The 21,913-nt window shown below is 45.1% G+C and overlaps 1 protein-coding gene across 2 annotated transcripts in view; it reads left to right on the top strand.

Moving 5' to 3' along the window:
• The window catches only part of LOC119977114 (cytoplasmic dynein 2 heavy chain 1), a 734,352-nt gene that overhangs the window by 307,348 nt on the left and 405,091 nt on the right, over positions 1-21,913 (top strand). For both annotated transcript variants that reach the window (XM_038817726.1, XM_038817724.1), the window contains exons 55-59: positions 11,034-11,171; positions 13,689-13,802; positions 15,756-15,916; positions 17,907-18,030; positions 18,276-18,397. In XM_038817726.1, coding sequence (XP_038673654.1) covers positions 11,034-11,171; positions 13,689-13,802; positions 15,756-15,916; positions 17,907-18,030; positions 18,276-18,397 — 659 coding nt within the window. The remainder of the gene's footprint in view (positions 1-11,033; positions 11,172-13,688; positions 13,803-15,755; positions 15,917-17,906; positions 18,031-18,275; positions 18,398-21,913) is intronic.

The raw sequence follows: 21,913 nt of genomic DNA, 5'->3' as shown, positions 1-21,913 counted from the left end.
ACTCACGCATCAAAAATGACAACACCAACAGTGGTTTCAGTTATTATACACTTGTACAATCCCAACATGAAAAACTTGTATTACAAGGTTCTCTTGTTTAGCCTAAATGAAAGTGAAAGTTACAAAGGGATATGTGTGCACGCCCCCCCCCCCCCCCCCCCCCCCCCCCCCCCACCCCCACCACCACCACCACCACCACCACCCCCCCTCCAATGCTTATTGGTTGTCGCTTACAAACAGGTCCTGGGACTGGTTCAAATTTAAGCATAACATAACTGATAGTGTGCTGATACAGGCTTCTACACTTTGGAAGAATTCTGCTGCTACAACTGGATAATGCTTCCTAAAGAGAGAAGGACTTGTTCTTAAGCAAACCATGATGGCCCACATCGTTGGGGAAATTGTAAATTGTTTAGGGCCAGGGTTTAGAGAACTCCAAAGTGTATGATGGAGTTCACCTGACCCACAACCTTTAATAGATTGTGGTATGGGGAGCACATGGCCCACTCTACAGGTGTGGTACAGCAGAACTGGAAAAGTATTTTTTAAAGCAAAACAATGTTTATTCTATGAACTCAAGTTAACCTTTTTAAAACATACAGTTAACATCTTAGCAACCATTAATTCAAATACAGCCTCCAAAGAATACAACGCTAAGTAATCCTTAAGCTGTCCTTTTAACATCCATAAGACTTTAAAACACTTTTAACAGAAGCACATCAGGTTAAAGTCACTACTGAGAGAAATTATTAGTTTTAAATCACCAAAGGATCAATTTACAGTTTTTAGATTACAGAGGGAGAGACTAATACCCCTTCTGGCTGTGACTGCAGCTATCCAGCTCTGAAAACAAAACTCAAACACACCCTGCAGCAAAATCCCTAAAATGAAAGTAAAAATCTGACAGACAGCCCAGCTCCACCCACACTCTGACATCACTGATAAATACTAATTTCTTAAAGGTACATTTCTTAAACACCCATTTATAAACACCCATTTCTTAAAGGTACTCTCACATGATAAAATATTAAATTAATTGAGTCTTGACCTATAGCAAATATCTGTTATTGAACTGTTAAGATCCCATTTAGTGTTATAACAGAATGGCTCCCTGGTTGAAAAGAGCGTGCGCGGGATTCTGCCTCAGCCGATGCCAGAATCTATAAAGGCGATTGGGTGGAGAACAGTCATGAGGCCAAAATCGTGGCCGCGCGGGAACCCTGACAGAATGCCATGCTCCAGTACCTCGACAGCAGCGTCAATGAGTTCTTCGCAGTACATACAATAAACGCCATCCGCAAATCATTAACTATCCTGACCTGGTATTATCCGGGACCTCCGTCAGGAGGAATTACTGACGGCGTGTTTCACTTGTGGTTTTACAAATCGGGAAACAGGCGCTGTGGCTAATGAGGAGAGAGAGGAGGTAGGACATGCAGAGGTAAGACTGTGGGCTGCTGGTCCTGCCACTGGCAGGGTTGGTCATGGGTGCTGGCGTTTGCCAGGCCTGGGCGTGGGGGAGTGGGGGGTGACGGGGGTGACCAGGAAATGGGCTATGAGGTCAGGGTGACCTCCCCACAGGACTGGAGCATTTAGGCACAGACTGCCTTGGCCACAGTCAGCAAGGCAGTCACCTTGCTGTGCACCCCACTGACTGACCACCATAGCCCATGGTTGAGCAGAGTGAAACCTACTGCATGTGTGCCTCCACCCCACCACACCCCGCACCCCAGCTCCACCCCACCACCCGCACATCCCACACCCCACTCCACCTTTCCAACACCGCAGCCCCCACCTTCCACCTCCACCCCACCAACTCCTCTCTCTTCCCGCCTCCAACCGGCCGCCACCCACCAGCGGGGCATCACGCAGTTCACCCAAGAGCAACGCCCACAGTAGCCCCTGCAGGAGAGCGCCAGACAGGGGCCATGGAGCATACCGCTGGCATGGGCAGTGTCAGCCAACGGTACCCCTGATAGCAGGGACAGGCTATTCCCATCCTGTGACCCGGGTTCTCTTTATCGGCTCTCTTCCGGGGCAATCGGCCTGGATGCGCTCAGATGTTCCAGTTGATGTGGTGCCGTCCTGTTCTGCCCGCACCCTATCAGATGCTCCAGGGACTAGATGGAGTTGGTCTGAGGAGCTGTGGTGTTTTGGCACCACCCTGTGGGAGTCTCTGACATTGGCCCCATCATATCCTCCTCACTTGGGGAGCGCAATGGCTCCCTGGGGTACTCCTTGGCACAGGGGAGTGGCGAAGCTAAACCCTGTGGCTCCCCGGCACCTGGCACTGCCAGTCCTGAAGGCCTGCTCCCGTTTTGACCAGGGTCTCAATCCACGTGGCCATGGACCACCTCCCTCTGGCTTTGTGGCACCCAGTGACTGCGCACCTTCCTCTGGGACTGTGCCACATCAACCAGTGGCTGTGCCACCTCCTTCTGGGTCTGTGCCACATTAGCCAGTGACTATGCCAATTCCTTCTGTGCCTGGCTCAGGTCTGCCAGCACCCGGGCAATACCACTGAAGCCCTCAACCATGACCCGCTGTGACGGGGCCACACTGTGATACATGGCTGCCTGTGACAGGGCAGCCCTGTCCTGTGCCTTGGCCACCATCTACACAGAGTGCCCCAAGTCTTGGACATCCTGACCAATGGGCGATACCATTGCCCAAAGGCCACCACCGTGGTCACCATCCGTGCAGTGTTATCCTGGGTGGCATGCATGGTCGGCACCGCGTCCTGCCCCTGCAGGCGGTTGTGTGATGGTTGTGGCTGTGGAGGGTGGTTGGGTGGCAGTGGTGGAAGGGTGTGTGGGGTTGGTGGTGGGGGTGGTGACACATGTGCCATGGGAAACCGCAACTCAGCGGGGTCTCACTTATTCATTGATGCTGACCGCCACATCGGTGTATGCCCTCTCTCAGGGCCCACTAACCAGGTGCAATGCCTGCTGCTCCGCTGTGGTGATGGGCAGCAAGTTCGGCGATCCCCCTCCTGTCTTTTCCATCTCCTGGCAGTTATGGGCCGCCTTCTCCTGGGGGGGAGGTGGAGACAACGCACAGTGTTAGGCAGCCGGAGACATGCATCACAAGGGTCGGTACCTGATGGCCTTCATGGCTAGGGCACGCGGCCATGGCAGGCGGCATAGGTGCTGGCATGTGGTGCAGAGTAGAGTGTGCGCACACCGCCAACGAGTGGGGTCCGGTGTCAATCCAGGTGTGTGGGACGGGGTCTAGGTGCCAGGGGCACAGTGCTGCCTACTCACTACTCACCCTGCCCGTCCTGAGGAGGTTGTGCAGTATTTTGTGACACTGCTGCCTGGTCCTGTCAGTGGACCCCACGCCGCTCACGGCATCTGCCATCTGCACCCACGCCTGGTGTATGGCGGCAGGTGGCATCGTCCTCCCACCCCGCCCCGCCATAGTACAGGGTAGCCCGCCTCTCCTCCACAGCGTCTAGCAGTGTCTCGAGGTGAGTGTCCGCGAACCGGGGTGGCACTCTCCCTGCTGCCATCTTGTTTGCTGGGATGAGTGTGAGTTTTGCGGAGCACAGTGCTAAAATGCAGCAGCAGCTTGTCAGTCTCTCGAGTGTCCATTCCGACCCCAGCGGCCCAACACGATTTTTCATTGGAATCGCTTGTATTCCTCGTGACGTCGGTGCTCGCCCATTAATGGTTGTTGAATTGCTCCCGGAGCAGCGCCCATTTTACTGTCGCAGAAGTTCACAGATTCTGTCTGACCATCAGCATTTGGTTTATGAAACGCAAAATCCCGCCTCCTAACTTTTACTTTTTAAAATAAAATGTGGGGGAATAGTGTCACTGGACCACAATTTAGTTGTAACTACAAGAAAAAAACATTTGTTAAACATGAAAAGTTGGATTATTATACAATACTCATTTCCCCCTCCCCCTTGCCTTAACAAAAATACACAGATTTAAAGATTAACATGGATTATAGAATACATTTTAGCTACAAGGGACTCATTAACACAAAAAGTCCCTTTTAAGCACACAAAATGACTGTGGTAAAATACATGCACTCCACTCTGGACCCAGGTTTGTACCTTTGGATTTCTCCTCAGAATCCCTAGATGATTGTCATGTAAGAGTATCCAAATTCTACTCCCAAAAAAAGAACACTTTAAAACGAAAAGTCGTTGGCGGATAGGATCAAGGAAAACCCTAAGGCTTTCTATAGGTATATCAGGAACAAAAGAATGACTAGAGTAAGATTAGGGCCAATCAAGGATAGTAGTGGAAAGTTGTGTGTGGAATCAGAGGAGATAGGGGAAACGTTAAATGGATATTTTTTGGCAGTGTTTACACTGGAGAAAGACAATGTTGTCGAGGAGAATACTCGGGTACAGTCGACCAGGCTAGATGGAATTAAGGTTCACAAGGAGGAGGTGTTAGCAATTTTGGATAATGTAAAAATAGATAAGTCCCCTGAGCCAGATGGGATTTATCCTAGGACTCTCTGGGAAGCCAGGGAGGAGATTGCAGAGCCTTTGTCCTTGATCTTTATGTTGTCTTTGTCGACAGGAATAGTGCCGGAAGACTGGAGGATAGCAAATGTTGTCCCCTTGTTCAAGAAGGGGAGTAGAGACAACCCTGGTAATTATAGACCTGTGAGCCTTACTTCGGTTGTGGGTAAAATGTTGGAAAAGGTTATAAGAGATAGGGTTTATAATCATCTTGAAAAGAACAAGTTGATTAGCGATAGTCAACACGGTTTTGTGAAGGGTAGGTCATGCCTCACAAACCTTATTGAGTTTTTTGAGAAGGTGACCAAACAGGTGGATGAGGGTAAAGCGGTTGATGTGGTGTATATGGATTTCAGTAAGGCGTTTGATAAGGTTCCCCACGGTAGGCTATTGCAGAAAATAAGGAAGTATGGGATTGAAGGTGATTTAGCGGTTTGGATCAGTAATTGGCTAGCTGAAAGAAGACAGAGGGTGGTGGTTGATGGCAAATGTTCATCCTGGAGTTCAGTTACTAGTGGTGTACCGCAAGGATCTGTTTTGGGGCCACTGCTGCTTGTCATTTTTATAAATGACCTGGAAGAGGGTGTAGAAGGATGAGTTAGTAAATTTGAAGATGACACGAAGGTCGGTGGAGTTGTGGATAGTGCTGAAGGATGTTATAGGATACAGAGGGACATAGATAAGCTGCAGAGCTGGGCTGAGAGGTGGCAGATGGAGTTTAATGCGAAAAAGTGTGAGGTGGTTCACTTTGGAAGGAGTAACAGGAATGCAGAGTACTGGGCTAATGGCAAGATTCTTGGTAGTGTAGATGAACAGAGAGATCTCGGCATCCACGTACATAAATCCCTGAAAGTTGCCACCCAGGTTAATAGGGCTGTTAAGAAGGCATATGGTGTGCTAGCCTTTATCAGTAGGGGGATTGAGTTTCTGAGCCACAAGGTCATGCTGCAGCTATACATAACTCTAGTGCGGCCGCTCCTGGAGTACTGCGTGCAGTTCTGATCACCACATTATAGGAAGGATGTGGGAGCTTTGGAAAGGGTTCAGAGGAGATTTACTAGGATGTTGCCTGGTATGGAGGGAAGGTCTTACGAGGAAAGGCTCAGGGACTTGAGGTTGTTTTCGTTAGAGAGGAGAAGGCTGAGAGGTGACTTAATAGAGACATATAAGATAGTCAGAGGGTTAGATAGGGTGGACAGTGAGAGTCTCTTTCCTCGGATGGTGATGACCAACACGAGGGGACATAGCTTTAAATTGAGGGGTGGTAGATATTGGACAGATGTCAGAGGCAGTTTCTTTACTCAGAGAGTAGTAGGGGTGTGGAACGCCCTGCCTGCAACAGTAGTAGACTCACCAACTTTAAGGGCATTTAAGTGGTCACTGGATAGACATATGGATGAAAATGGAATAGTGTAGGTCAGATAGGCTTCAGATGGTTTCACAGGTCGGCGCAACATCGAGGGCCGAAGGGCCCGTACTGCGCTGTAATATTTTATGTTCTATGTTCTAAAACCTTCTCTTATAATTAGAATCCTTTCCCTTGGTGGTTTGCATTCTGATATCCAGACCAGGTTGTCCAAATGACACTTTGAAGCAAAGCTTCCGATCCATTTTAATAGCATACGCATTCCACGATTTCACTCCAACCCTTCAGGATTGATTTTTCTTGGCTGCTGTGATAACTGCTCACAATTGCTTTAATTTTCAATTTCCTACCTGCATTAAAATGGCATCAGAATTTTTTTTTGCATTTGAAGGCTGTTGTCCCACATTAAATCTGGTACCTGTAATTGTTTCTTTAATTCAGAACACCCTTGACTCTTCCTTGAATTCTTCTGAACAAATGTTGGTCTCTGTTCACTTAATTCCAGTCGTACTAACCACTCTTTCCCTCCCAATTCCTGGACTCTAACTTGTACTTTAGGAAGCCTGCCTCTTTGAAGGAGCCATCCAGTCTAGCCTTTCTTCTGGCAGTGCTAAGAGACATTCACTCCCCAAGATCTTGTCTCCAACTGCAATCAAATTATCTAAATTAAAACTTAAAAACTTTTCTACCTTAGAGGGCTCCAGTTGCTAAGCAACACCCACATGCTTATGCCTTTGTATTCTTCATGCCGTAGCCCTGTCTAAGCAGAACACAGTTGGAACTTAACCAATTCCCATACACATAAACAACTTTTTCCAGCATGAATCTAACTATAGGTTTTAACTTTCCAGGCCCAGAAACATTAAATTAAATCCACTTAAAACTGTACTTTATTAATACAAATATAAATCCCTTAAAACTCACCCTTGTTTTTCTAACATGAACAGACCCTTGAGCATCTCCAGGGCTTGACGAGGTCATGATTTTCAACTGAGCTAAAGTATCATCTAATACTTGAATTTCTAAATATTTGAAGTTACTTGAGCTTAGGTAAATTCTAAATTATTTCAAATAATTTAAATTGTAGTTTTCAATGTAGGAGTACAATAACTGTTCTTTTATTTTGGAATATGATTCTCAGACATGTTGGACTTTGCTGGCATCAGGATTAATATTACATGATTAGTGTAACCAATTGAAGTAGTTTGAATCATTGCATTCATGTAGATGCAAAAGACATTGGGCACGATTGAGCAGAAATAATTCTAAGTTCACTTTCGGCCACACATTAGTCAATTTCTTGCTGCTGCTCCTAACAGATTGGGGCCATTTTGACCTCAGCCCCGATCTCTGAGTCCCCCCCCTTTCAGGCATCCTCTCGCTTTATGCACCCTCCTCTTCATCCCCCAACCTTCCCGATGCCCATAGAACCCCCCCGCTCTAATGTTCAAAGCCACGCTGGGCCTGAACCCCGCCAGTGCTAACCCCCGGGTAGCACTGTCAAGATGCCAGGCTGGCAGTGCCAATGAGCTCGGGTGCTGAAGGAGTACCGGGGTACAACCATGTCCTGTCCCTGACTACCCTGAGCTCTCTAATGCCTGAAAACCCCCCTAAGATGCCATCAAGCCTAGTCCACGTCTGTGTAAACCAGTGCTAAACAGTGCCCTGTCAAAGTCTCGCAGGCACGGCTGTTGATTCCTGGGCGCCAGGTGATAGCAGCATCTGTGTATTTAAATGAGCCTAATGGCTCATTTAAATTTGCGGCTCTGAATCATACCCAGCGAAGACACGATCCAGATTATGCCAGGTGGAGCGAGTTGGGTGACCCATGATGGCCCCGGCTCGGAGCTTGATTTGGGGCTCTCGCAGGATTCACCCATTGCGCTGCACTGGCTGAATAGCGGCCATTATTATAGTTAAATATTCGGCAGGTTGAGGAGCTGGTTAGCATGGTTGTTTGGTGGCTAACATTTGGTTCATAATAATTCCAACAGCACAGGGTTCATAGAACATAGAACAGTACAGCACAGTACAGGCCCCTCGGCCCACGATGTTGTACCGACCACTTATCCTAATCTAAGATCAACCTAACCTACACCCCTTCAATTTACTGCTGTCCATGTGCCTGTCCAAGAGTCGCTTAAATGCCCCTAATAACTCTGACTCTACCACCTCCGCTTGCAGTTCATTCCATGCACCCACCACTCTGTGTAAAGATCCAACCTCTGACATCTCCCCTATACCTTCCTCCAATCACCTTAAAATTATGTCTCCTCGTGACAACCTTTTCCGCCCTGGGGAAAAGTCTCTGGCTATTCACTCTATCCATGCCTTTCATCACCTTGTATACCTCTATCAAGTCATCTCTCTTCCTTCTTTGCTCCAGTGAGCAAAACCATAGCTCCCTCAACCTTTCTTCATAAGGCATGCCCTCTACTCCAGGCAGCATCCTGGTAAATCACCTCTGCACCCTCTCCAAAGCATCCACATCCTTCCTATAATGAGGCGACCAGAACTGGATACAATATTCCAAGTGTGGTCTAACCACGGTTTTATAAAGCTGCAGCAAAATCTCGAGGCTTTTAAACTCAATCCCCCTGTTAATGAAAGCCAACACACCATATGCCTTCTTAACAACCCCATCAACCTGGGTGGCAACTTTGAGGGGTCTATGTACGTGGACCCCAAGATCCCTCTTCCTCCACACTTCCAAGAATCCTGCCTTTTACCCTGTATTTAACATTCAAATTAGACCTTCCAAAATGAATCACTTCACGTTTATCTAGGTTGAACTTCATCTGCCACTTCTTAGCCTAGCTCTGCACCCTGGCAATGTCCTGTTGTAACCTGAAACAGCCCTCAACACTATCTACAACTCCACCAACCTTCCGGTCATCGGCAAACTTACTAACACACCCTTCCACTTCCTCATCCAAGTCATTTATAAAAACCGCAAAGAGCAAAGGTCCCAGAATAGATCCCTACAATACACCACTGGTCACCGACCTCCAGGCGGAATACTTTCCATCCACTACCACTCACTGTGTTCTTTCAGCCAGCCAATTCTGTATCCAGACAGCCAAATTTCCCTGTATCCCATGCTCCCTGACTTTCTTAATGAGCCTACTATGGGGAATCTTGTCAAGTGCCTTACTGAAATCCATATACACCACATCTGAACTTCATAAATGTGTCTCGTCACACCCTCAAAGAATTCAACGAGGCTTGTGAGGCATAACCTGCTCCTCACAAAGCCATTCTGACTAGCTTTAATCAAACTATGTTTCTTTAAATAATCATATTCCTATCTCTCAGAATACTTTTCAGTATTTTGCTCACCGCAGACGTAAGACTGACTATTCTGTAATTCCCAGGGATTTCCCTATTCCCTTTCTTGAACAGGGGAACTTCTTTCGCCTCCCCCCAATCATCCGTACTACTCCAGTGGAGAGTGAGGACGCAAAGATCATCGGCAACGGCGCAGCAAACTCTTCCCCTGCTTCCCGTAGTAACCTTGGGTATATCCCTTCTGGCCCAGGGGACTTATCTATCCTGATGCTTTTCAAAATTTCCAGCACATCCTCCTTCTTAATATCAACCTGTTTGAGTTGATTAACCTGGTTCACACTGTTCTCACGAGCAACAAGGTCTCTCTCTCTCGTGAATACTGAAGCAAAATATTCATTTAGGGCCTCCCCTACATCCTCAGACTCTAGGCACAAGTTCCCTCCACAATCCCTGATCGGCCCTAATCTCACTCTGATCACCCTCTTATTTGTCACATAAGTGTAGAATGCCTTGGTTTTTTTCCCTAATCCTTCTTGCCAGGGCTTTTTCATGCCCTCTTCCAACTCTCCTAAGTCCATTTTTGAGTTCCTTCCTGGCTACCGTGTAACCCTTTAGAGCCGTGCCAGAACCTTGCTTCCTCAACCTTACATAAGCTTCCTTCTTCCTCGACTAGAAGCTCCACTTCTCTTATCATCCAAGCTCCTTCACCTTACCATGCCTTCCTTGTCTCAATAGGTCAAAACTATCCAGCACTCGCAGCAAGTGCGCCTTAAACAATCCCCACATTACTGTTGTGCATTTCCCTGAGAACATCTGTTCCCAATTTACGAACAGGGTTTATGAAGCTGCAACAGGGTTCAATCCCTGTTCCATCTTAGCTAGACTTGGAGCCTGGCTCCGCACCTTTTCCATTGTAGAATCTCGACCGTATCTGTGGTTCGCAACCCTTGAATAATCGAGGATACAATTTGGAGAAGATTGATCATGTTATGACCTAATAATCAATTAATGATGATTACTAACTGGCAATTTTAGTGGCTTGATTAGTGGCATATTAGTGACATGATTTTTATATCTTTAGTATGAACATTATCAATCCTAGTGCTGGGTTGCCTGGTACAAATAGCCCATATTATTGTGCACTATCAGCGTTGCATTAAGTGAATTCATGTTGAAAATTCAAGAAACAGCTCATGAAGTTTACAACGCATAACAAAGGAAATACTAGATCCTCTGGTGTTATTTATATTGAATAATTTGGTTAAAATTGTTTACAAATTCTGTGGATAAATATTTTTTCTGATTGAAAAGACGATTTAGAATCTTGTGAATTAGACCATAAGACCATAAAACATAGGAGCAGAATTAGGCCACTCGGTCCATCGTGTCTGTTCCGCCATTCAATCATGGCTGATAGTTTTCTCATCCCCTTTCTCCAGCCTTCCACCCATAACCCTTATTAATCAAGAACCTATCTATCTCTGTCTTAAAGACACTCAGTGATTTGGCCTCGACAGCCTTCTGCAGCAAAGAGTTCCACAGATTCACCACTCTCTGGCTGAAGAAATTTCTCATCTCTGTTCTGAAGAATCGTCCCTTTAATCTGAGATTGTGTCCTTGCTTCTAGTTTTTCCTTCAAGTGGAAACATCCTCCCCACGTCCACTCTATCCAGGCCTCGCAGTATTCTGTTAGTTTCAATAAAATCCCCCCCTCATCCTTCTAAACTCCAACGAGTACAGACCCAGAGTCCTCAACCGTTCCTCATATGACACATACAAATTCCACTTTAATACCCTACTTTGTCCCATTTATGTTGATTTGCGGAAAGAAATACGTGCAGCGTACGGCAATAACAAAGCCAAAATTCTAATTTTGTTTGATATGTGTTGGTATAGGCTGGAGTTTCTAAACTAAATGAAGCCAAAGCACTCGTTGATGAACTGAAGAGAAAGGCAGCGGCGCAGAGCATACTGCTGAAAACCAAGCAAGCTGAAGCAGATGCTGCCCTGCAAGAGATCACAGTATCAATGCAGGTATAATACTCTGTGTGAATTTGGGTCTGGATCAACAGTGATCAAGCACACCAAAGCTTTTCAACATTTTTAGATTTCTCTAACAACATATTAATGCAGAAGTCAGAATATTTCATACAGTTGCTTGCTAAGGAAACTAATTTTTGGAAGGAGCCTTTTTTTATTCATTGATGTGATGTGGACATCGTTAGTGAGGCCAACATTTATTGCCCATCCCTAATAACCTTTGAGAAGGTGTGGTGAGCTGCCTTCTTGAACCTCTACAGTCTCTGTGGTGTAGATACAGACACAGTGCTGTTCGGGAGGGTGTTCCAGGACTTTGACCCAGCAACAGTAAAGAAACACAATATATTGTGGAACTTATTCCTCTTGTGGTCACAGGCCTCAGGAGCTCTAGTTTCAAAAGTAGTTGGATCCTTGAGGTAAAAAAAAAGTGACACAATTTCTATGAATTTCAGAGGCTCACCCTGCAGACAGAAATTATTTTTGCTGTGGTGTAAAATGGATGATAGTGTACTGGCAACCCACTGACTTCAACAGAAAGAATGTTGGTTGGGGTGTAATGTGGGTTGCTGATTTGCTATTGCTCATATTGTACGACTGTCAAGTTTAATTTTGTCCACTAAGTTCTGGAACATTTTTTCATTTCATTGAACCAAATTTTCAGTCATATAGAGGAAAATAATGCCGCCTGAAGGGATTCATGTTAAGTCTGCAGTAATGCTGTTTCATGACTCATGGTAATGGGTTTTCTCCATCATACATTCAGACCTTTTCGACCACACTGAGTATCATTTCTCCATTGTCATCTGAACCTTCTGCTGTTACGTCTGCACTCAGGAATAATTGGAGTCAATTGAACTTGGAGGGGGCAAAATTTGAAGGTCTGAAAATGGAGATGTGGATCATGTTGTGGAATTATTGAACTAAAATGAGCCAGTAAGCAGAAGCCATAGGTTTAAATATTTGGCAAAACAACTTGAGAGCAAGTGAGAAATAGCTTTACACAGTAGTATCTGGAATACACTACTGGAACGGATGGTAGAATCAGATTCAATTTCAATTTTTAAAACATTATTGGATATGTGCTTGCAGAGGACTACTTTGCAGGGTTATTGAGAATAAATTGGGGTGTGCGACTAAATTGAACAGCTTTTTCAAAGAGCCGGCATGGGTGTGATGGGCCAAATGGCTTTCTTCTGACCTGCAAGGTTCTGTGATTGTAAATCGTCAACAAGGTATGATTTCCTATTTTCACATGCTGTATTGGTCAGTCAAGCCTGCGCCACCTGAAGGAAATCATTCAATCAACCTCTTTTCTGCGTCAGTGAGTTGACTCTTGCAAAGTATTTGTGGCTATTCGCTCGCGATAGTCTGTTATTATCATTGTTTTATTGTTGTGGTTGTGACATCTATTGGCCATTAGGCCCTGACTGCAAACTGCAGCACTTTGGCATGGGTGGTGCATTTTAACTGCGTGGCACTGACCAGGTCACTGGTGACATAGGTGATGGCTGAGTGGAAATGACGTTCCCCAGAAGAGACGACAGCAGGTGCCTCTCCCATGGGCCAATGTCACTTTGCAGGTAATGCACACCAACACTCCTGCTGCTCTGCATTAGATCAGAATGCAGGAGCATTATGATGCTCTGGAAATCACGGTAAACACTTTCCCCAAGAGTCAAAATGTCAGCAATGGTTCTAACTTAGTGGCGTTGACTGCATTTTTCATGGAGCTGACCATTCACTCCATAGTTATCAACATGATTTTCACAAAACCTTAACATAAATTGGAGCTGGACTCCACCGTGGTATCACCCATTATGCTGGCAGGCATTTCTTTGCTCGTCTGGGCTCTTGAAATCAACATATCAAATACCTGCAGCAGTGCTAGAATCTAATTTTTACTCTGAGCTTAGCTGTCTCCTGTGCCTTCCTATCCATCCATGCTAGGTTTGTATACATGCTCAGTGACTTACCATCTGACTGCCAGCCTCTAAGATGATGTTTCCCAGGAATATATCAAGTGATGATATGTTTTCAGGAAGGCTGCCTTCCTCATGTGTCATAAGAGCAACATTTTTTACATGAGATGGAAGAGTGACAGATGAGGAAAATGTTAAAAATAAAGACAAAATGGAAGTTTTGAAATTACTGATTTAGAAAATTTCTGCAAGTTTGGAAATCCAAATGTGACTTATTTGAAGAAGTGTCACATTTGACTCTAAAAGTTAACTCTGTTTCTCTCTCCTCAGATGCTGTCAGACTTGCTGAGCTTTTCTGGCAAACTTCTGTTTTTATTTCCAGTTTTCTAACATCAGCAGTAGTTTACATTTATTTCATGATGACTTATTTGAGCTGGGTAGGAATTAGTATTGTTGTGGTTCTTGTGTAATGTATTTGGCACTGCTCGTCACTTTGATACTTTTAGTTTCTGTGTTACTTTTTATTTCCAAGTTACTTTAGGAATGATGACTAACGCTAATGCAAAAATTGAATATTTGTATTTCTTGGCAGAACGCGAGTGAGCAGAAAACTGAAATGGAACAGATCAAACAGAAGATAGCCGAGGAGGTGGTGAAGATTGAAAAACGTAAAAGTGTAATTGACAATGAGCTTAAGCAAGTTCAGGTATTGCTATTTGCTGTATTACTATTTCCAGAAAATTAAGAGTTTGCTATCAAAACGTTTAAAAGGAATTATAAAGCAAGAAATATCAAAAGGCAACACAGTTGTGTAACTCAAAATAAACTCAACCAGTTTCAATATACTTGTCAACTTAAGAGCTTCATTTTCTCAGAATTAATTTTGAAAATAGTATAGAACAGATATCCCCTGCAAAAATGTTAAAATGGTTCAGGATTTTTAACTTAATTCTATTCAATATCTGCTATTTACACACAATTTTTGTGCTGCTGCTCATTCAATCTATCAACCCAAAATCTATACGTGAACTTTGCAGCAATGATTACTCCATAGACATCAGGAGAAGAAAGCAAGCTTTATTTTATCAGAAACTGGGCCCAATTGTAGAAACTGGCCCCATTTGGGCCATTGCCATTCTCATTTACGTTAGCTAATTCAATACTGTTTAATAATTGAACACACAAAATGTGGAGTTTTAACCTTCCTGGATTAAGGTGCTGCTGCGTGTGGCAGATTAAAATTAGAAAAAGTGCTAGTTTGTTAAGCAGCTGGCAAGACTCTGGCCTTTAACTCAAGCATGCTTGACATAATGCAGGAAACCTCTGTTTGACAGTGGATCTATTGGCCAGAATTCTCCATTTGGGTGACTATGGGCTCAATTCTCCATTGCCTGATGCCGGTTGGTGTCCATGATGCGGCAGAAAATTATGGGACCGGCATTGGCGGGCACCGATCCGAACACGATGCTTCAACCCCTCCCACTGGCACTGGAATCGAGATCCACGACCGCACGCCAGCTTAAATATGTAAAATGAATGCAAATGGGTCTTAATGATCCATTTGCGACCATTTAGTGGGCCCGGAAACCCTATGCTCCGGCCCTCCGTGATTCCCTGGTTCCCGGGGCAGGGAATCCCATGAGCGTGGATCACTTGTGGTCTCGACCAATTTGGCCCTGGCGTGGTTGACCTCGCATAGGGCCAAGGGGGTGACCCTTAGGGGAGTTGGCCACAGAGTCCATCTGAGGGTCACCCTCCCCTCCCCTCCACACAATACATTACCTTCCCACCCCTCCTCTACCAGACCCCGCCCCCCTCACCCAGGGACCCGCTAATGGTGAGACCCCCCCCGGGACCTCATGAATGGGGAGACACTCCCAGGGACTGATGAATAGGGAGATCCCTCCACCCTCCTCCCAGAGACCCTATGAGTAAGGAGACCACCCCAGGGACCCTCTAACAAGGAATCCCCACAGGGACCCACAGAATGATCAACTAAAGGGACCTCCCCTGGATTCCCTAACTGATTGAACTCCCCACAGGGACCCCATAACTAGCGTAACCTTCCCCAGAGACCCCCTTACTAAAGGAAACCCCCTCCTGGGACTCCATCAATAGGGAGAACCCCCTGTCAGGTCCATGAATAGGGAACCCCCCCCCCCCACCCCCGGAAACCATGAATGGGGAGTTCTCCCCCGTGACCCTCTAACTGAAGGAACCCCCCCTCAGAGACTCCCTAATAAGGGACTTCCTGGGACTCGTAACTGAAGGGACCCCCCTCCCCACAGGAAAACCCAAACTAGTAGGAACTCCCCATAGAGACTCCCTAACTAAAGGGACTTCCCCCGGGAACTCCATGAACAGGGAGATCCCACCCGGGACCCCATGAAAAGGAAGACTCCATTCTGAATGGGTTCAGACTGTAAAGCCTATGCTTTAAGCTGTAACCAGCCAATAATTATGTGATGCTATTGTAGGCAACAGTCACGTATAGGAAGCCCGAAAGTGGGATGCTAATTCCCTGCCTCAGTTAAAAAAAAAACACTAACAAACCCAATAGAACTTTTGAGTTGCTTGCCTCTGAATCGAAAATGTTACATGTTCTCATTGAGCTCTTGGCACAAGACAACGGCAACATTTCCATTTTTTCCCCTTTCAGCCTCATGTTGATGAAGCCAAACGAGCAGTAGGAAATATAAAGCCAGAATCACTTTCAGAAATCCGGTCATTGCGAATGCCACCTGATGTAATCAGAGATATTTTGGAGGGAGTGTTACGATTGATGGGTATTTTTGATACTTCATGGGTCAGCATGAAAAGGTGAGAATTTATGAGATTGTAGTCCATATTGTGTTGAACAGATCAGAAGGTTGTATAATTTACAGAACAAATGCAGCAATTAACAAAGTGAGGAATAATGGCATATAATGATGATTTAGATGTTTAATTTTTGTACATGTATATAATTTGTGAAATTGAGGGGCGTTTTGAAGGAGAAAAAATCTCCATTTTTCATCCTATGGTAGTATCATGCTAGATAACATACTAAATTAGATAATGTCTAAAAGTCCCAGTATCTTGCTTTGCTAAAGTAACATGGTTTCATCTTCTTGCAACAAAAGTGTATCATTCTCAATTCCAACAACTCTTCTCATGGTGTCTATAAATCAAGACTTTAATGTAATTTAAGGATAGCTTTATTGTCTATTATTCATTAACATTTATCCTTTGTTAAAAATGGAAAAAAAAACCTACTGTTTGTTTGATTTTCTGTATACTTATTATTGTTTCCCCTTTCCTCCACTTTTCTCTCTATCCCAGTCCTTTACTGCCAAAGGTGGTCCCCAGGGAGTACACCAGCTAGCCTTTGGGGATTCCTTGGGCGCGATTGTCCGCAACGGCCGACGCCGGCGTGAAGCCCGGAGTGTTTTGCGACGGCGTCAGAGGCCGCTCCTCTCCCCCTATTCCCCCCCCCCCCGGAGTTGCGGGGAACTCGATAATGACGATAATGACGCGGCCGGCGGCGCCAAATGACATCAGCCGCGCATGCGCGGTTGCCGTCTTCCCCTCTGCTGCCCCGCAAGACATGGTGGCTTGAACTTGCGGGGCGGCGGAAGGGAAAGAGTGCGTCTCTTTCGTTGGGCACCGATCGCGGGCCAGTCCCCTCCCGAGCACGGCCGTGATGCTCGATCCCCTCTCCGCCCACCACAGGCCCCAAACTTACCTTTCATGCGATGGTTGCTGCCGGCGTGAACAGGTCGGGAACGTCAGGCCGCTCTGCCCATCCGGGCCGGAGATTCTCCGAGCGGCGTGTCGCAAAACGCGACACGCCATTTTGGGGGGGGGGGGGGGGGGGTGGTGGTGGGAGAATCGCGGGGGGTGCCAGAGCGGCCCTCCCGCGATACTCCCACCCGGCCTGGGGAGCGGAGAATCGCGCCCCTTGTTAATGACCCTGATAGTCTGGGATGGTGAATCCAATTGTAACATTCTCAATTTGGAAACAATCCACTGTCACACACAAAAATTATAGCTGGTAAAATATTACACTGGCAGTATGTTTGTTCACTAAGTTATTATGACCATTATTTACAAACATATTCATTGAAGTATTTGTTCTAACTGAAGATGTTCCTCACCGTGAATTTAAAGTGTAAGAGTAAATAGCACAAAACCTGCTTTATTGTGTCTATTATAATTGAATAAATTAACATCATCTAAACAAGATGATTCTGATGCCATTATATATATATTTAAAGCTGACTCCAATTTGAAAATGTCCCAGACTCTTGCATGACAATATATTCTAATTTAGGTTTGTAGGGAATTTGATTTTGTGTAGCTTTTTATACTTGGATCCCAGGACTATGAAGAATCATGTTATCATCCGATTTTTGTATTTGACTTATTTGTTGATTCACGAGCTGAAGCCTGAAAGATGAATTTGTTTTATTTCCGTATTGTATCAAAAAGACATTTTCTAAATCAGGACAAGGGACTTTTTAGGGTCTCAGTATTTGCAAGAGTCGTAAAGGTGTTTCTCAGAATTTACAGGGTTACCAGGTGTATGTCATTTTTGCAAGAGGTCCTTCACACAGAAAGGTTTGAAAAGCACTGGTATAAACAAATTGTTAAATATACATTTGCAGTGTACTTAAAAAAATACTTGATACAAATTGCTTCCTCAGCAAAGAAAAATATATAAATTAAAATATAATTTACAAAATATATTCCTATATTATTCAATGTGTTGTCAATGACTGATTCAAAAAAGACATGGCGTTCAATGTGTGATTTCGATTTTGTTCATCAGTTTCTTGGCAAAACGGGGAGTGAGAGAAGAGATTGCAACATTTGATGCCTGGAATATCAGCAGAGAAATACGAGAGAGTGTAGAAGGACTCTTACAGAAAAACAGTGCTTCATTTGACCCAAAGGTATAATTAATAGGAAATTGGTTTATGACAGTTTATTAGTAATAATTAAATGAATGACAGTTGAGAAATAAAAAATGCAGTCAATGTTGTTTGCTCATTCAATTTTCTTGGCGACAGAACAAACCATGAAGGTTTTAGGTATTTGTTGGAATCTCCTGCAGTTGTATTAATCTTGGACTCAAATTATCTTTTGTTTGTATTGTGTGTGAAATTTGATAAATCTGTTATCAATAATTAATTTACAGAATGCCAAACGTGCCAGTGCTGCAGCTGCTCCATTGGCTGCATGGGTCCGAGCTAATGTGAAATACTCATATGTACTGGAGAAGATACAACCTCTGGAAAAAGAACAGGCTGCATTAGTTGAGTGAGTAATTCAAGAATAACAGTTTATGTCACGGGAGGAAAATGGATGCTATTGGTTAGCAATTTCACTCTGATTGGCCACGGCAAACATTTATATGCACCTGTTCTCTGAAAACTAAAGGAGTATGTTCAACATTTGCATCCTTTGAATTACTTGGGAGCAGAGGAAGCCTATCGTTCCCTGTTGCTGTCTCTTTCGGGGCGTAAGTGCAGACCTGATAGGCCAAATGGCCTCCTTCTGGACTGCAGGGATTCTATGGGCGTGATCTAACGATAAAAAAACAGTCCGTTATGGGTGGAGTCAGTGGGGTCTTTCCCAATGCTACCAGCGCTGAGAGTGACCCTGCTCTCTCATGGCACTCTGGGTTTTTTCTTGAGTCTCAGTGGGAAACACCCTGCTGAGGCCACAGTCAGCCGCGTTTCCTGCATTGAGGAGCTCCGCTCATCAGTGCGGGAAGAGATGGTACCCCATTCTCTTAGGCCCCTGTAACCCCCCAACGTCCCAACTCACCTGTTCGGGGAATCTTTGAACTCTCACACCCCACGTCATATGGACAGGGCACCCCCTCCCAGGTCAGATACCCGTCGTGGGTAAAATGCCACCTCAGCACCTTGGCACTGCCAGCCTAACACTCTGGCAGGGCCACCTGGGAACCCTGACACTGTCAGGCTGGCACCTGAGTGGCACTGGCAGGGTGGCAGACTGACAGTGCCATGGATCCCGGGTGGCATCAGCAGGCCAGGGGACCGCCCTGCCCAGAGGCCAACTATCCAGGGGCCTCCGATTGAGTGGGAGTCCCCATCTCCCCATGTGCCTTTCCATCTGGTCCATGTTGTGGGAAACTGCGCTAAACGGCGCCCGACTGGAGTCCCCTTGGCGAGGCTGATAGATCCTGGGTGCCAGTTAGATCTGGCATCGGCACGGTTAAGTGAGCACTTAAACTCACTTAACTATGCAAGTCTGGATTCTGCCAATTGTGGGTGGGATCCAGATCACAATGTCTTGCAAGATCTCATTAGATCTCGTGAGACGTAACAATCTTCCGGAACCTGGAAGAGGCCTTCCATTGGATCTGCAGGCACGTCACGAATCCCGTCGCGTTTCCAGTGGGATGCAGCCGATAAATTGCACGCTATGTTTCTTTGGCAACAGCTCTTGAAAAAGTTGCACCTTGTTGAATGAGGTGTAACTGGGCATTTAATAAGATATTGACTTCACATTTACTGTTAAGCAACCTCACTAGCGCTGAAACACAAATTTTATACTTGTGGAATGTGACATTTTCCCATTATGACAAACCCATCCACATTTTTTAATTGAAAAAAGTTGTTGTGGTGAATGTGTAACCACTATAATTCACACTGTACATTACTGTGTCCCTGTGGGCTCCATCTGTGAGCCGTTGCGCGGCTCTGCCCACAGGGGGAGATGGGGAGCATGTATAGGGCTCTGCCCTTGGCTCCGCCCCCTTCAGGAAGTATAAGTGCTGCGGTCCTGCGAGTCTGCCCTCAGTTCAGCACAGTCGTAGGTAGGCTCAATTGTAAGCCGATTAAAGCCATAGTTTACTTCAACTCGGGTCTCAGAGTGAATTGATGGTCACATCAATTGTATAACTTGATTTTAGCTTCTGTCTTAATCCAATCATAAATCATTTATTTTCCAAACTGAAATTTCAAATTAATGTAAAGGAATTTTGATGCTTTTATCTTCCTGGTTTTGCATCTGTGTAAATGCCTCATTGTGTTTTGCTGCTTACTCTCCTTGCTGACATTACTGCTACCAGTGATCTCCTTGACTTGACATCAAATCTAAACTGCCACTGGAAAAAAGGAAAGTCCGTCCCATGGAGATTTCCATATCTTTGTGGGAAGCTTTCTTTGATGTCAATGGTGAATATTGTTGCCTTCTCGCTGACGGCAAATTCCAGGCCAATGTTCATAAAACATAATTTCCTTATCATTTTGTTGCAGCACATTTCAAAATACGTGGCAAAAAATTATTTTAGTACACCACTGGACAATTCCATATGCTGCATACACACTTTTCTTAACTGTAAATGGTTAAGCTGACAACTTTAAAAATGCCAGGCACAGCAAATGGCATACTTTCAGTGCCCTGGGAACTTTTTATAAATATATTTCTCTTAACATTTGAATGAAAGAATGATAAGGTAATGAAGTGACTCCAAATATCATTCTCCATACCCATATAATTTAGAAACATAATGGAGTCCTCAAGAAAAAAATAATTTTTGAAAATAAATTTAGAGTACCCAATTTTATTTTCCCAATTAAGTGGCAATTTAGCATGGCCAATCCACCAAGCCTGCACATCTTTGGGCTGTAGGGGTGAGACCCAGCAAATACGGGGAGAATATGCAAAGTCCACATGGACAGTGACCTGGGGCCGGGATCGAACCATAGAATAATAGAATTTACAGTGCAGAAGGGGGCCATTCGGCTCATCGAGTCTGCACCAGCCCCCGGAAAGAACACCCCACCCAAGTGCATATCTCCACCCTATCCCTGCAACCCTGTAACCCCACCCAACCCTTTTGGACACTAAGGTAATTTATCATGGCCAATGCACCTAACCTGCACATCTTTGGACTGTGGGAGGAAACTGGATAACCCAGAGAAAACCCACGCAGTCACGGGGAGAATGTGCAGACTCCGCACAGCCAGTGACCCAAGCTGGAATCAGACCTGGGACCCTGGAGCTGTGAAGCAACTGTGCTAACACCTCAAGAAAAAACTATGACCCCAAATAACTCAGTTTCAAATTAGAATCCAAGTGCCTCAGAAATGCTGGATTCATTTGGATCATGGATGGAATAGAAAAATGTTTGGAATATGTGACAACTCAGCTGAAATACCTTTTCAATACATGGGGAAATATAGAAATAGAACTTGCATACAGTTCCCATGTGTCTGTACAAGGCTACAGATTCAGCAACCCATGTTGAAGGTTAAAATACATAATGGCCATTCACAGAGTGTGTTTGCACTTGGGGTTTGCAAGCCCAAGCCCCTCTTTCACTGATGTATCAGCAGGGAGTTATTGATACTGATATTAAAGTGTATTTAAATTCTTGGAAACCAGCTTTATGCCCATTCTGGCGCGGGAGCGGGGAAAATCTCAAACCAACATCTCGCCGGCGCAAATCCCATTTTGACCCTCTCGCGAGATTTAGCGGCCTTAACAGGATTTGCGCCTGTGACGAACAGAGTCGCTAGATCGCGCCCAATTATTCTAATTACATACAGTTGCAAGTTCTGCCTGGACTGAACCTTTATTTAATTGTTGTGGAGGTTTTCCTTTAATTGTTCTGGTATTTGGATGAGGTTGACAAAAGCAGCATTTACTTTTCATTCCGAATTATTTAATCTAATTTACCTTGCGAAAATGATCAAGGCATTTCCCTTAAACCATTGCAGTTCTTCTGATGATAGTACTCCCATTGTAGTGTTAGGTAGGGTATTTAAGAATATTAACCCTGTGACAATGAACAAATTC

The sequence above is a fragment of the Scyliorhinus canicula genome, chromosome 14 (assembly GCF_902713615.1).
Source record: "Scyliorhinus canicula chromosome 14, sScyCan1.1, whole genome shotgun sequence".
In the NCBI taxonomy this organism is placed as follows: domain Eukaryota; kingdom Metazoa; phylum Chordata; class Chondrichthyes; order Carcharhiniformes; family Scyliorhinidae; genus Scyliorhinus; species Scyliorhinus canicula.
This window is presented reverse-complemented; position numbering and strand designations above follow the sequence as displayed.